The sequence below is a fragment of the Scomber scombrus genome, chromosome 20 (assembly GCF_963691925.1).
Source record: "Scomber scombrus chromosome 20, fScoSco1.1, whole genome shotgun sequence".
NCBI lineage: Eukaryota > Metazoa > Chordata > Actinopteri > Scombriformes > Scombridae > Scomber > Scomber scombrus.
The window spans coordinates 6587541-6599976 of NC_084989.1; the positions used below are offsets into that span (position 1 = coordinate 6587541).

At 40.3% G+C, this 12436-nt stretch overlaps 1 protein-coding gene and 3 non-coding genes across 5 annotated transcripts in view; 2 read left to right on the forward strand and 2 right to left on the reverse strand.

The window, feature by feature from the left end:
• LOC134002407 (partitioning defective 3 homolog) overlaps positions 1-12436 on the reverse strand; it is a 348507-nt gene that overhangs the window by 301312 nt on the left and 34759 nt on the right. For both annotated transcript variants that reach the window (XM_062441750.1, XM_062441749.1), the window contains exon 2: positions 6367-6468. In XM_062441750.1, coding sequence (XP_062297734.1) covers positions 6367-6468 — 102 coding nt within the window. The remainder of the gene's footprint in view (positions 1-6366; positions 6469-12436) is intronic.
• On the reverse strand, positions 2351-2422 carry trnaw-cca (transfer RNA tryptophan (anticodon CCA)). The gene has a single exon. It is a non-coding gene; the product is annotated as a tRNA-Trp (tRNA).
• On the forward strand, positions 3906-3977 carry trnaw-cca (transfer RNA tryptophan (anticodon CCA)). The gene has a single exon. It is a non-coding gene; the product is annotated as a tRNA-Trp (tRNA).
• trnaw-cca (transfer RNA tryptophan (anticodon CCA)) lies at positions 11195-11266 on the forward strand. Its single transcript has one exon. It is a non-coding gene; the product is annotated as a tRNA-Trp (tRNA).

Consider the following 12436-nt stretch of genomic DNA (forward strand, 5'->3'; position numbering starts at 1 on the left):
AGCTCTAAAACTGGTCTCATATGAGTGGTTTGATTGGAATCCACTGTTGCCTCTCCACCTACAGAATAGAGAACTCATACAATACAGCAAAAATCAAATGGGGCTCCATGGACCCATGAAAACGTTCAGGAACCACAACAACGAGCAGATTAATCATACCAGTAGTTAAAGAGATGCACAGCAAATATAGAGTGTACAGAGTCAACAATGTGTGTGCTGAATACATCACACTGTCTGAGAGACGATGTTGAGAGACAGCCAACCAGACACAATGGTCTTCAATCTATGCCAAAACAGGCTACATTCACTCACAAACACACACACATGTGCACACACACATACACACACACACACACACACACACGCACAAACACACACGCACACACACACACACACAGACAAACAGAGTAATTAGTCTTTGATTTCCCCCGGCAGTGTTCTGGTACCAGGGGGCAGCTGCTGGGACCCTGCTTTAGCCTTGGCTAATTTCACTCACGGCTTGATCTCGACCCAGCACAGGTGCCCACTTGGCACCCGACCGCTGTTGCCATGGCAATTGCCAACTTCAGGGGCCAAGGAAATGCCAATTCTCCAAGGAGCTCAACCACAGGAGCACAGGAGCCATTGATGAGGTACTCATTAAAAACAGACCACATTAGCACCGCCAGAGGAGGCAGTCAGGTCTGGACAGTTCAGTGAGCTTTAAGTAGCCATTTTCTTTTCAATAGGTGTGCTCCTTTGTGCTCATTATATGTGTTTTTTCCCTTTATAAATGATGTGTCAGACTGAGCTGGTATATATTCCCAAAAACCAAAAAAGACTCAGTCAGACTGACATCTGCTCTGTGCAACAGACAGCATGCACACATTAAGTGTAGTCTGCTATATCCTGGACTTTACTGCCTCCTTGTGGTTCATGGGTGTTACTGCAATGCCTACAGGTCCACGACTGCATGCACCTGCTTTAAAACACACCACACACCGCTGATCCGCTGATTCAGGTACTTCTGCTGTAATGAGCTTCTTCCGTAAATCAACCCTGAGGATTCACCCTGCACTCATTAAGCTCAGGAGACTGGCTTACTCTGACTCACCTCTGTTAACGAGGGAGATCCACACTTTAAATATCAAGGGACAGAGCAACTGAAACCATCTTCACTTACTTGCTTTAGACAAAATCGAGATCGAAATGGCAACTTGCACACTAAGCAATGAGGCTCAATGAAGAAGAGAAGGGTTGATACTGTTTGAGGAGAAGAGGGAAACAGTTAAGCAGTGAATGGACAGGCAGTCACAACCATAAAACATCACATCAGACCTGGAAAAGTTATTTAGCTACAGGCTTTGATGTCATCCAGAGAAGACATGCTCAGTGTGTGTGCAATGCAGTCTTGATACAGTGTGTTATACGGTTGTTGAATCTAAAACGATATCTGAGCTGGTTAATGAACTCTGCTTCTTCGTCAGACAGTGAGTCTCTCTTGTACAACAACAATAGTTTCCAGGTTTTGTATATCATTTTAATTGCCAGTGCAATGGCCCGATTTTCCCGCAATGAACATTAAAGTGGAAAGTAATTTGCCAGATCACACCCATTCCATTCCTTAATAAACTCATTTCAACACAACCATATTGTGAATTTCTTACCTAAGGCCATCTTCTAAGCAGGAGTCATTTTAATTGTCACATTGCCATCTGGTGTATGCATTACATGCCTGTATCAAAGCCATTTCCAGCAATTTCAGAGCTATCACAAGTGTTATTTCACAGGCTTCTGGCAAGAGGAAGGTTTCCACCTCCTTCCTGGACACTCTACACTGACTGAAACTTTTTGAATGAGCTTGTGTCACTTGCATGGAGCTCAGTCAGTTCTGCTGAAGATGTGGCAGGCTGAATATAAAGAACAGGGCAATAGTCTCAAATTAAAATAGTGTATCAGCAGTGTGTCTAAGAACAGTCACACCACAGTGTTTAAAATGTATCTAATACAGCTGGGCTAAGATAAATGTTTCAGTTATTATGAGTACGTTGTAGTAATTCAATAATCCTCATGACAGCTTCCATCTAACACAAACATGCAGGGAAGGATTGACTCCACTTTCCTCGAGTCACGTGAACTCCATCTGATCCTGTAAAGGTAAACAAGCACTTCATGTACACAACTGTGTTGTTATGCAGGTTAAGCTTATTAATTTATCTATATTCCAGCATTGAGTAGTGAGTATGTAGCTGGTGTTCTTATTATCATATTTATGGGACTAAGTGTTAGAGCTGTTGCTATTGACAGAGTGTTCTGCATTCCTATTCACTGTAGGGACTGTTCTTGAATATACTCTACACCTGAAAAGCTTTGACCTTGACGTGATTTGAACACGCAGCCTTCTGATCTGGAGTCAGATGCGCTACCGTTGCGCCACAAGGTCCTCTGCAGTATAACAACAAACTGCATCAATGCAGAGACGAGATAATCACACCCCAGGAAGACATTTGTACACAGTATAAAAACAATTACAGCTCTAAGAATATATTATACAGGTGTTGATTATTGGAAAATAATCAAACGAAAGAAATTCTGTTTGATTGTCCTGGATGGAAAACAAAAACAGCTTTTCCTCTGCCAACATGCTATTACACATTTCAGTCCAGCTGGTGGCAGTAGTGGATCAGAAAGCTGGCATTACAACTGTCAATAAACAACAAAGAGAACAATAAAGGTACAACCTATCAAATCAAACACAATCATAGACAGACGATATCGAACTAAAAGACTTTCTCTGTTCAAGTGAAGCTTTTCAGCACCTTAATGGTACTGTGTCTCTATTACTTTTGTGATCTTTGTATTGATGGAGCAAATAAGACATGATCAAACCATCATAATCTCATTAGAATGATCTCTACAAGGGCGTGAATACACACAAAGCTCCAAGTAACACTAGAACCAAACTACGGCAGGGTGATTTGTACAACACAAAACCAAAACTAACCCCTGACCTCGACAAGCTGTAGAAATACATGCTCATATTAATGATGCATGTGAAATACAAGTTAGATCATCATTGTACAAATCCGTGAAACACGGACAGGCTCCAGCATGTAGCTCTGTGACGGTGTATGAATCACAGCATGGTAATCTAACTGCTGAACCGGAGCCAGGCATCTCACATACCACACACACACCTCAGATTCAAAAGGCTTTGCAGGGCACGTGCTCCCAACGGCAAAGGGACCGAAACTTGGAAAATGACATTGGTAGTTTCTACATGAACTCTCCTCTGCTCTGTTATCCCTCCATGTCAACTTTTGTGACTAAACACAAATCTATTTTTGAACCATCAAAAAGTGAATATCAACACTTGGTAAACTTATATTACTATGTCTTCTTGTGTGTGTTTTTATCAACACCAATACCAGTCACCATATTGGAGCTGATGATTTTAAAGACAAATACTGCGTAAATATGAGATACAGTAATCTACAAGAAGAGACCAGTATAATAATGAATATACACTCAAATTCAGATATGAAATCCAGAACAGAGATCTCTCACATCAGTTTAATTGTTTACATGGTGAATATTTGAGTCTACCAAGCTACATTTTGCTTTCAGTTTTTATAATATTTACATTGGCTTCAACATCTGCCATTAGTTTAATCATTTGACACATTAGTCTTGTTCTTCTTCATAACACGTATTAAGTTAGCTATGAGTTTTCATTATTTTTCCTTTAATGCAAAAATATTATGATGTACTATTTGCTCCAAGTGTGCAGATGTGTGTGTATGTTGGGGTGCCTGAGCTCTCTGAACTGAGCACATCTGACATAATGCTTTTTAAAAGAGGTGGCAAGAGGGAAGATGGAGTGCTGAAAACTTAATGTCATGTCACAGAAAATGTGCAGTTGTCAGGACCTCGTGGCGCAACGGTAGCGCGTCTGACTCCAGATCAGAAGGTTGCGTGTTCAAATCACGTCGGGGTCATTGAGTTTTAAGGTAATGAAACGACTGCGCTCGGGCCATCTGCTGCTCTACTACAACACAAGCTTTCCATATCCATATCAACAACAAACAGATAAGGAGAATACATATTAGGAACTTTCATTGCAAAAAAATGATATGGCAGCAATGCATCTTCTCATTAGGACCGACTGAACTCAAAACTAAAAACTGAGAAAAACCTTCAGCTGATGATAACTGAACGGATTATTTCTGTAAAAAAAATATGTTTATGTTTAAATTTCAATACCATTGAGATTCAGAATATAGTATAGGTTTTCAAAGGGAACACAGTATAAAGGAAGCCCATTAAAGCAGTACGTACATAAGAATGGGAGCAGTGATGTCATTAACGGGTTAAAATGAACAGGTCTGGTGAACTGTGTTCCTGCCTGTTAGTAGATTACAGTAAAACAAGGACGGAGGCAGTACCTGATGGAGGGAACTGGAAAGACTGGCTCAGCTACTACAACTATACACACACACAAAAGCAAACATACACACTGAGATAAAATCCTGTATGTCTACCCACACACTCACACACACACACACACACACACACACACACACACACACACACACACACACAGACAGACAGACAGACAGACAGACAGACAGACAGACAGACAGACAGACAGACAGACAGGGCTGTTTCACTGGTGTAAATTCAGTTGTTCCAGTCCACAGTCAGCTGAGCTATGAACTCTACTGCATGTCATTTACAAACTGTCAACAGACTTTTACTACAGTATGTCTGTTATCTTTCATTTTTACTGTTGAGGGTTACAGTCATGTAGTACACTCCAGTCATCCTGTAATGTGCTGGCTTCAAATGAGACAAATCAGCCTGTAAATTTGTATAAACAAAACAAGAACCTTAACATTTTGAAATGCTAATGATATGCAGTGTTGTGTTCTGAGCGAGACTGTAATGAGCTGATATGACCACCAGGGGGAGCTTGTATTCACAGTATCACAAACATCACAACGTACATACAGTGTCAAGTACATGGTTTTGCTAGAATAGTTTCTTCTTTCCTGTATGAGAGGAAAGGAAAGGAGAGGAGAGGAGAGGAGACAAGAGGTGAGGAAAGGAGAGGACAGGAGAAGAGAGGAGAGGAGAGGAGGGTTTTAGACAGCAGGTGCAAAACAGCTGCTCTCACCACTGATCCCACCTGATGCGTAACCATGGCACCTACCACACAGTCATTAAAAGGTGAATAAATGCACATGCACACATGCTTTCCTTTTCTTTCATAGACAGTCTCTCATTCACATCCAAATGAAAACACAAACCCAAAAACCATATCTACATGTTTTCATACAGATCAACTTCTCAAATCAGTTAACAGCTCACCACACTGCTTTAAGCATATTTCAGGTGTGGGAAATGTACTATTCAACATAAAACAGCAAGACGGCACACACAGTAGTTTTGAGAAGGATACTGTGTTAGACTTCACAAGACAGCAATGGCTCTCAGACATCACATATCCTGAGAACACTGCTAACAGATATGAATCAAAAATATCTCATCGGATTCAAACCCTCATGTTTCATCATCACTGAGAGGGATACATAATAGTGGCTTTAATCTTTGAATTGATGAGAACACCAGATAAATCAGCTGTGTCCTAACTACAGTAGAATACACAGTAGTGTTGACTAGTATTGTATTCATTACTTCAAGTGAGTAACTCTGTATTTATTGACTGTGGAGCAACTTCTAGCTGCAAACTCTGGAAAAGAGAAAAATCATTTAACCCATTTCCTTCTTATAGCTCACTAACTGGCGCAACATTAAAGCAACAGCTAGTGACTCAGGTGTAGTCAGCACTATTCCCATAAGAGGCATACAGAGGGATTGTGGGTAATCATTTACAGCTGGTCTGGTTGGTTCATCTGGGAGTGTGATATCATGCTGCTTCTGACATACATTTTGCTCACACACACTCTTATATAGGCAAATATAGGAATATACACACACACACATACACATCAAAGTGAAACCTGAATGTAACACTGCGGACATGCATCATTCAAGCATCCATAGATATGAAAGCTATGGACAAATGCCAACAGGTTGGAATGATTAAATAGAGAATATGGTGGTGTGCAGTAGTTTACCGTTTTGTAATGTTTTAGTAAATGATATGACAGTAAAAGCAGACAGGGGTAATCATAAGCACATGTCAGTGAAATTCTCTGTTGTTCTGCCAAAGTTTCAAGTTTAAGAGTTCAGCAGCTATTAAATTTATTTTTTAGCAGGAGGGAAAATTGAATGGAATGGGGTGAGCATGAAAAGAAAAAAAACTAAACACTATGCAAACACACCTTTTCTCTTAATCTCACGCACACAAACACTCTGACTCACCCTATCTTTGTCGTCCGCTACGTCACACAACACATCATCCTGGTCCAGGATGCCTCCATCTCCATGTTCCAACCTGTGCACCTGAACCCAGTAGCTGGAGTCCTGGGGGGGGAAAAAGAGAGTATTAGCTCTATAATGAGATCAGCTGTATTTGCGGCATATAGATTTATGGATTTATGTCGTTATGCAGCATTGCCAGGCCAAAGGAATTAGCAGCCCGTGCCCTAACGAATCAGCTGATCTAATCACCATAATGATCCACTCAGCTGGCACACAGAGGCTTTGCCGTGCTATGGACTGACATCACGATCGCAGTTATGAAATATTTTAATCCCCTGCTGGATAGCCTGCTGAATAAGTGTACGGCTCAAACCTTTCTTCATATGGTATTAGAAAAGGGAATTAATGTGAAATACAAGTCTAATGCGGAGGTTTCAACACACACCCACTCTCCTCTATTCAGTTCAAAAATACTGTATTTCACTGCCTTTTTTTTGTTTCTGAATGTAAATATTGTTCACACATACATACTGCATTCAGGTACAGTATATGCAACAGTGCAGATTTAGTGCCTGATAAAGTCAGTATGCTTTCAGTTTAAAACACCTATCTACAATACATATCATCTAATTAGAATTATAATCAACAGCGTGGCCTTTTATAGGAGCTTTTCCCAAAATATAATTTTTATAATAGATGGTACCACATGATGATTCTCACTTTTAATACTGTAAAACAGAGTGTACATAATGTAGTGTGCCACATTGATTGAAGTGCTGAGTTATGCAGTTCCTATCAATAGTGTGAGAAGCTTCCATGTGCAATTGTAACAAGGTCTGTATAGTGTTTTATTCCACTTGACAAATATCCAGTAATGTTGGTTAACTGGCTAAAATGACATGTTGTTCTTCTATGGTGTGCTGGGTCTGAGCAGTATATACATTCTATTCATATACACACTGCATATTTTCATGCTATTACATTTGACATTTTGTGAGTGATACGCCCAAAATAATGAAAAGCAGTAGCACGGACACATACCTCCTCCACCCAACACAACATAGACAATAGTGTCTGGTGAAGCTCAGTGACAACGAATGGAATAATGACAGGTCTGTATGTTATATTAAAACATAATTACATACGAGATAAGGCTTTACAGAATAATACATGTTCATAGGTCAGATATGCTCCAGTAAAGTCTTAGTAATGTTTGTGGAGTTGGAATAATATATTAAGTACATATCCTAGTCTCCAAAAGAGAAAAAGTATGCCATCCTTCAAAAATGTTCATGCAAAAAAATAATAATAATAAAATAAATCTAGTATAATTTGGGTTATTACAGTAAGGTCAGTAAACGACACTGTATTAAATAGCAGCTTCATGTTGAACCCTTAATATAAACACAATACTCCCCAATAGATTCCATGCATGTTTGATATTCAACCATAAGATGTTTAACTGACTAAAGACCTCTCATTTTCTCCATTCTCCTTCTTCCTTGCTTCCTCCCTCCCTCGCTCTGGCTTTGCTGGGCTCATAGCCTCTGAGCACTGAAGCATGATGGCCCGGCCAGACGAAAGAGTAAAGAGAAAGCTCTCAGCTCAGTGACTGTCCTTCCTGCTTCGCCGTGTCAAAAAAGAATGTCCTCGCTCTTTTGTCTCTATTCTGTTCTCCCCTCCGTTTTCCCTCCCTCTGTCTCTGTTCCTATGCTCTCTCTCTCTCTCCTCCGAGCTGAGCTGTCGTCGGCTCTGCGGTTAAATGCCTTCATGCACGGCTCTGTTGTACTGAGCTCCATTGCGGTTCACCAGGCAAAAATGGTCCAAAATCATGAAGGGAATGATTGTGTGGTATTTTCCTTCCTTCTGAGGTTATTAGGAGGGAAATGCTGGGGGGAGGAAGGGAAACTATTGTGAGTTTATCAGGTATGTTTCCAAAAGACAAGATGAGAAATTGGAAGCAAAGAACGTTGTTTGACTAGCAGGCCTAGCTTTAACCCAGTCCAACCTGACAGAAATATGAATACAACTAAATTTATGCTACAATACCACCACAAAACAGAACCCAAAAGAAGAAGACAGAGTGCAAAAAAAAAAAACCACCATCTCTGGAAGTCATTACAAACCACTAACTGACCCTCAGCTTTAAAAAGGAAGAAAAAAAAACATCTAAATGTTCAAACATTAACAAAATCTATATCTGTGGGCATGTTTGGTCCTGATCCAGGCTGGGCTTGTTCCTCAGATGGATTAGAAGGAACAAATATGTTTCGAGAGGAGCTCAGCCATAAATCCCAGAAACACGCTCAGGATGGCTCGGGACGGGACATCTGAGTTTGACGAACGCTTCTCAGATTTGACTTGGTTAAAGTGATGTAGGAGCTTTACATCGCCTTGGCTTTTCCTCCGATGAGCCGAAAGGCAGCGAGATTTCATAGTTCAAAGACTCCTGATTACAGGAGCATTAGTGGAGAGTTCATCACCGACTTTGGGATTCTGATGAGTTTTGTGTTTTGGGAGGTCGTCTCTTGAATGCTTTGGCGTAAATACCGAGCTCTTAACTGCCAAGCATGATTTCTTTTTTTTTTTTTCCTTAGTGGATACTTATAAGCATTAGTAAAGACCTCCTTAGACACAGCTGGACACATTAGCCACTGGGATCACAAAAAACCCCAAAGGTCAAATTCAGTTTAGCCTTCTTCTTAGTGTCATTCACCCTTTCTCTCCAGAGAAATGAGGATATATTATGTTGAACATGTCTTTTGTAATAATAATGAGATTTTTCTCAACTATTTTCCCGAACAAAGACCTGATTGATTCACAGCTGTATTAAAAACAATAACTTTAAAATATGAAGATTAATATACTGTCTATGTTAACTTTGTCAAGTGTTCAGGAGCAAACTTAAGTCTACATTAAGCGAGCACACATTTACTTCTTTCACATATGAACACATATGGGCTTCATCTAAGTTAATCACTGAAAGTATGGACAGCAGTGTAAATGGAGTGTGGAGAAACAGAGAAGGAGCGGGCCGTCCCACAATGGCTGCATTGTGATGAAGTCATTTGTATTACTTTAGAGTACAGTACAACAGCAGGTAGGGGAGGACAGCAGCGAGAGTTGATAAAGTGTGAGCACACTCAGCGGTCGACCTCGGGTCACTTTGTTACTATTGTCTCTGCTGCTAAATCAACACGTCACACATGTATAGTTGCAATGCACCTCTACAAAAAATTGGGGGTTTGCTAGTCTACTGGATACACTAACAAGACTAAACAGTGAGTCATAAAGTGAAGTATTGTAAAGTTGAAACAAACAGGAAATTAATCATTAAAACGTTTAAGTCTTATGGTGATCTTTAGAGTGGAAACTTAAAGCCCACATCAGATCCACACAGCATGTCTTTACTGTTGCTCTAGTGAAGCCAAATATCATACTCCCCCTAGTTTAAAAGAACAGGGCTTTCACTTCCCACCCTATCACTATACAAGGCCTAATCAATTTTACTACAATAAAATAAAAATACAAACAATAAGCCAGCATGGTTTTATTTCATTAACAAAGGGACAAAACAACTATCAAGTACAATCAAAGCAGAGGGAAACATGAGAACAACACACATGTGCCCTTTACTGCACAACAGTAAGAAGGATGATGGAAAGCCTGTAGAAACCAGTGGAACCTGTGTTGAGAAAATAATAATCAACACTCTTAAATTACATTAGTGTCGTGTGAAGTGTAACTTTTCAGCTTGAAGCAACATTTTCAGGTCAGGTAAACAGTCTTTGAAAGGTCAGCCACCTCTTGTACTGCTACAGAGCTACAAAGTGCTGAATCTATGATAACAAGTAACAAGTACTTAAAAACTCTTTAACCAAGCATCACTATCTTTAAAATCACTGGCATACTAATGTCATCATGTTACAAATGAAATATTTTAATTACTGTCACTAGAGTCAAGAGCATGTAAGAAAAAGATATACATTTCACAGCTAAGTACAAATGTAAGGGGAGTAGCTTCAGTTGTTCTCATGTCGTGTTGCCAAACTCCACAGCACAGTAATGTATGCTTGGTTTCACTTTAATGATATGAGTGTAACAGATGCAGCAGCAGCAGTGCAAAATGAGCCAGACTTGCTGATTATGTATCATGAGCAGTATGCAAATGGGAGATGTGGTTACATGCTGAACATATAAAAAAAAAAAAAAGGAAGACGTGAATAAAGTGACTTGGTGCCTGCTGTGTTGACATTGAGCAGATGTGCAGGTTAAAGGCCTTTTGTATAGAGCCGATATGAGCAGATATGCAGGGTGTGTTAGTGTGTCTTGCCTGCGGGTCATTTAGTTCACTAGCCTACTGACCTGTTTAGTCACTTGTGAGCTTTACTCATTCATTCATTCACACGCTGAGTGAGTGAGTGACATACCGCCACCATCCTCTCATCAGGTATCCGCTTATCTGATCCGCTGTAGAAGGTGAAGGGAAACAGAGAGGTGGTTGTTCTCTCTGTTACACACACACACTTGCGACATAAACCCAGACAATAGCTCTCTTCACCCTATTATCTGTCTCTTTGTATCGGAGTGGGTTGCCAGTTCCTGTCAAAGACCACACAAAGACCAGAGCCCTGGAGGAAACTAGAGGAGAGAAGGGGAGTGTGGGAGAAAGTGTGTGTGAGAAGAGAGAGAACATGTTCCCGTGTGTGTGTGTGTGTGTGTGTGTGTTTTATGATTGCTGCTTTCTCTCCTGCAAGTGTTCCTATTCCCACGGGAGGAATGTCAGCGGCTAGACAGGGTTCTCAAATGTCCAGGGTGATTGCAGTAAGACCTCGTGGCGCAACGGTAGCGCGTCTGACTCCAGATCAGAAGGTTGCGTGTTCAAATCACGTCGGGGTCAAAGCTTTTCAGAGTCAGACGCACTACGGTGCAGCCGTGCATTTGCCATCAGTTCAAGGAAAGTGGAATACCACTGTGTGATGCGCATAATAATGAAGGTTACAAAGATATGCCAGTGGCAGTTGTGTGTTTCTAGTCAGGAATGTGAAGCATTTGGAGATGATCCCGTTAAGACAGAGGAGAAGCAGGATAATACAAACTACAAGCAGCAACAGTTTACAGGACATATGAAAAGCGACTGTGTGTCTTATCATCTTAAGATGTAATCAACAAAGGCTGCTCTGTACAACTGAAAAAGTGAGAAAGACCTGACAAGAATGCAAGCAGCTGACAAAGGAAGAGTCACAAAGTAGAACAATACTGTGCTCATTATTGTATCCTCTTTGTGTATTACGGACACAGTCGAAGCGTCTTTCAATCAGCGTGGCATGCTGCTATAAAAGGACTTCAACATCTAAAGACAGTTAACTCTCTCTCGAATCAGACTTTAGTCAAATCTAATTCCATGTAGCCCCCCCCATCAGCCAATGTGATTCAGATTACATTAACATCTAGTAAAGTTTGGTCAGGGTTCAAGGTTTGGTTGTAGATGCTGCCCAAACTTTTCACAACACAAAGCAATTTATGGTCATTGAAACTGATTATATTATGTCTCTTACTTGGGGGGAAAAAAAGACAAATCTCACTCAAGAAAGTATGTGTATGTGCCGTAGCCAAAGGATTCAAGGTAAATCAAACACGCCCAGAAGTTTCTATGATGACATCATTCAGTCTAATATTCATATTGAGATATAATGAGTCTAAACACTATCAATGAAATTAACTATCTCAACAATGAGAACTAGTCAGTCCCTTATGTGATCCTTGGTGTGGTCAGCTTCATCATCTATCTCATGATGATTGACATACTAGTGGATGACATCACTCCTCACTACAGCATTGTCCTGATCATTAAAGTTGGCTGAATTGAGTTTGAATGCCTGTGAGTTGATAAAGAAAATACTACTTACACTGACATTACACTTGGAGCTGGTTGATTAGGATTTTTAAGGCTGTGTTATCTGCACTTAAGCACATTTCAGCTGAAGTGAGCATGAGAAAATATTTCTTTTCAAGCTTAACTTGAAATTTACAAAAAATATATATTAGAATAATAAGAGAATAAGCCAAA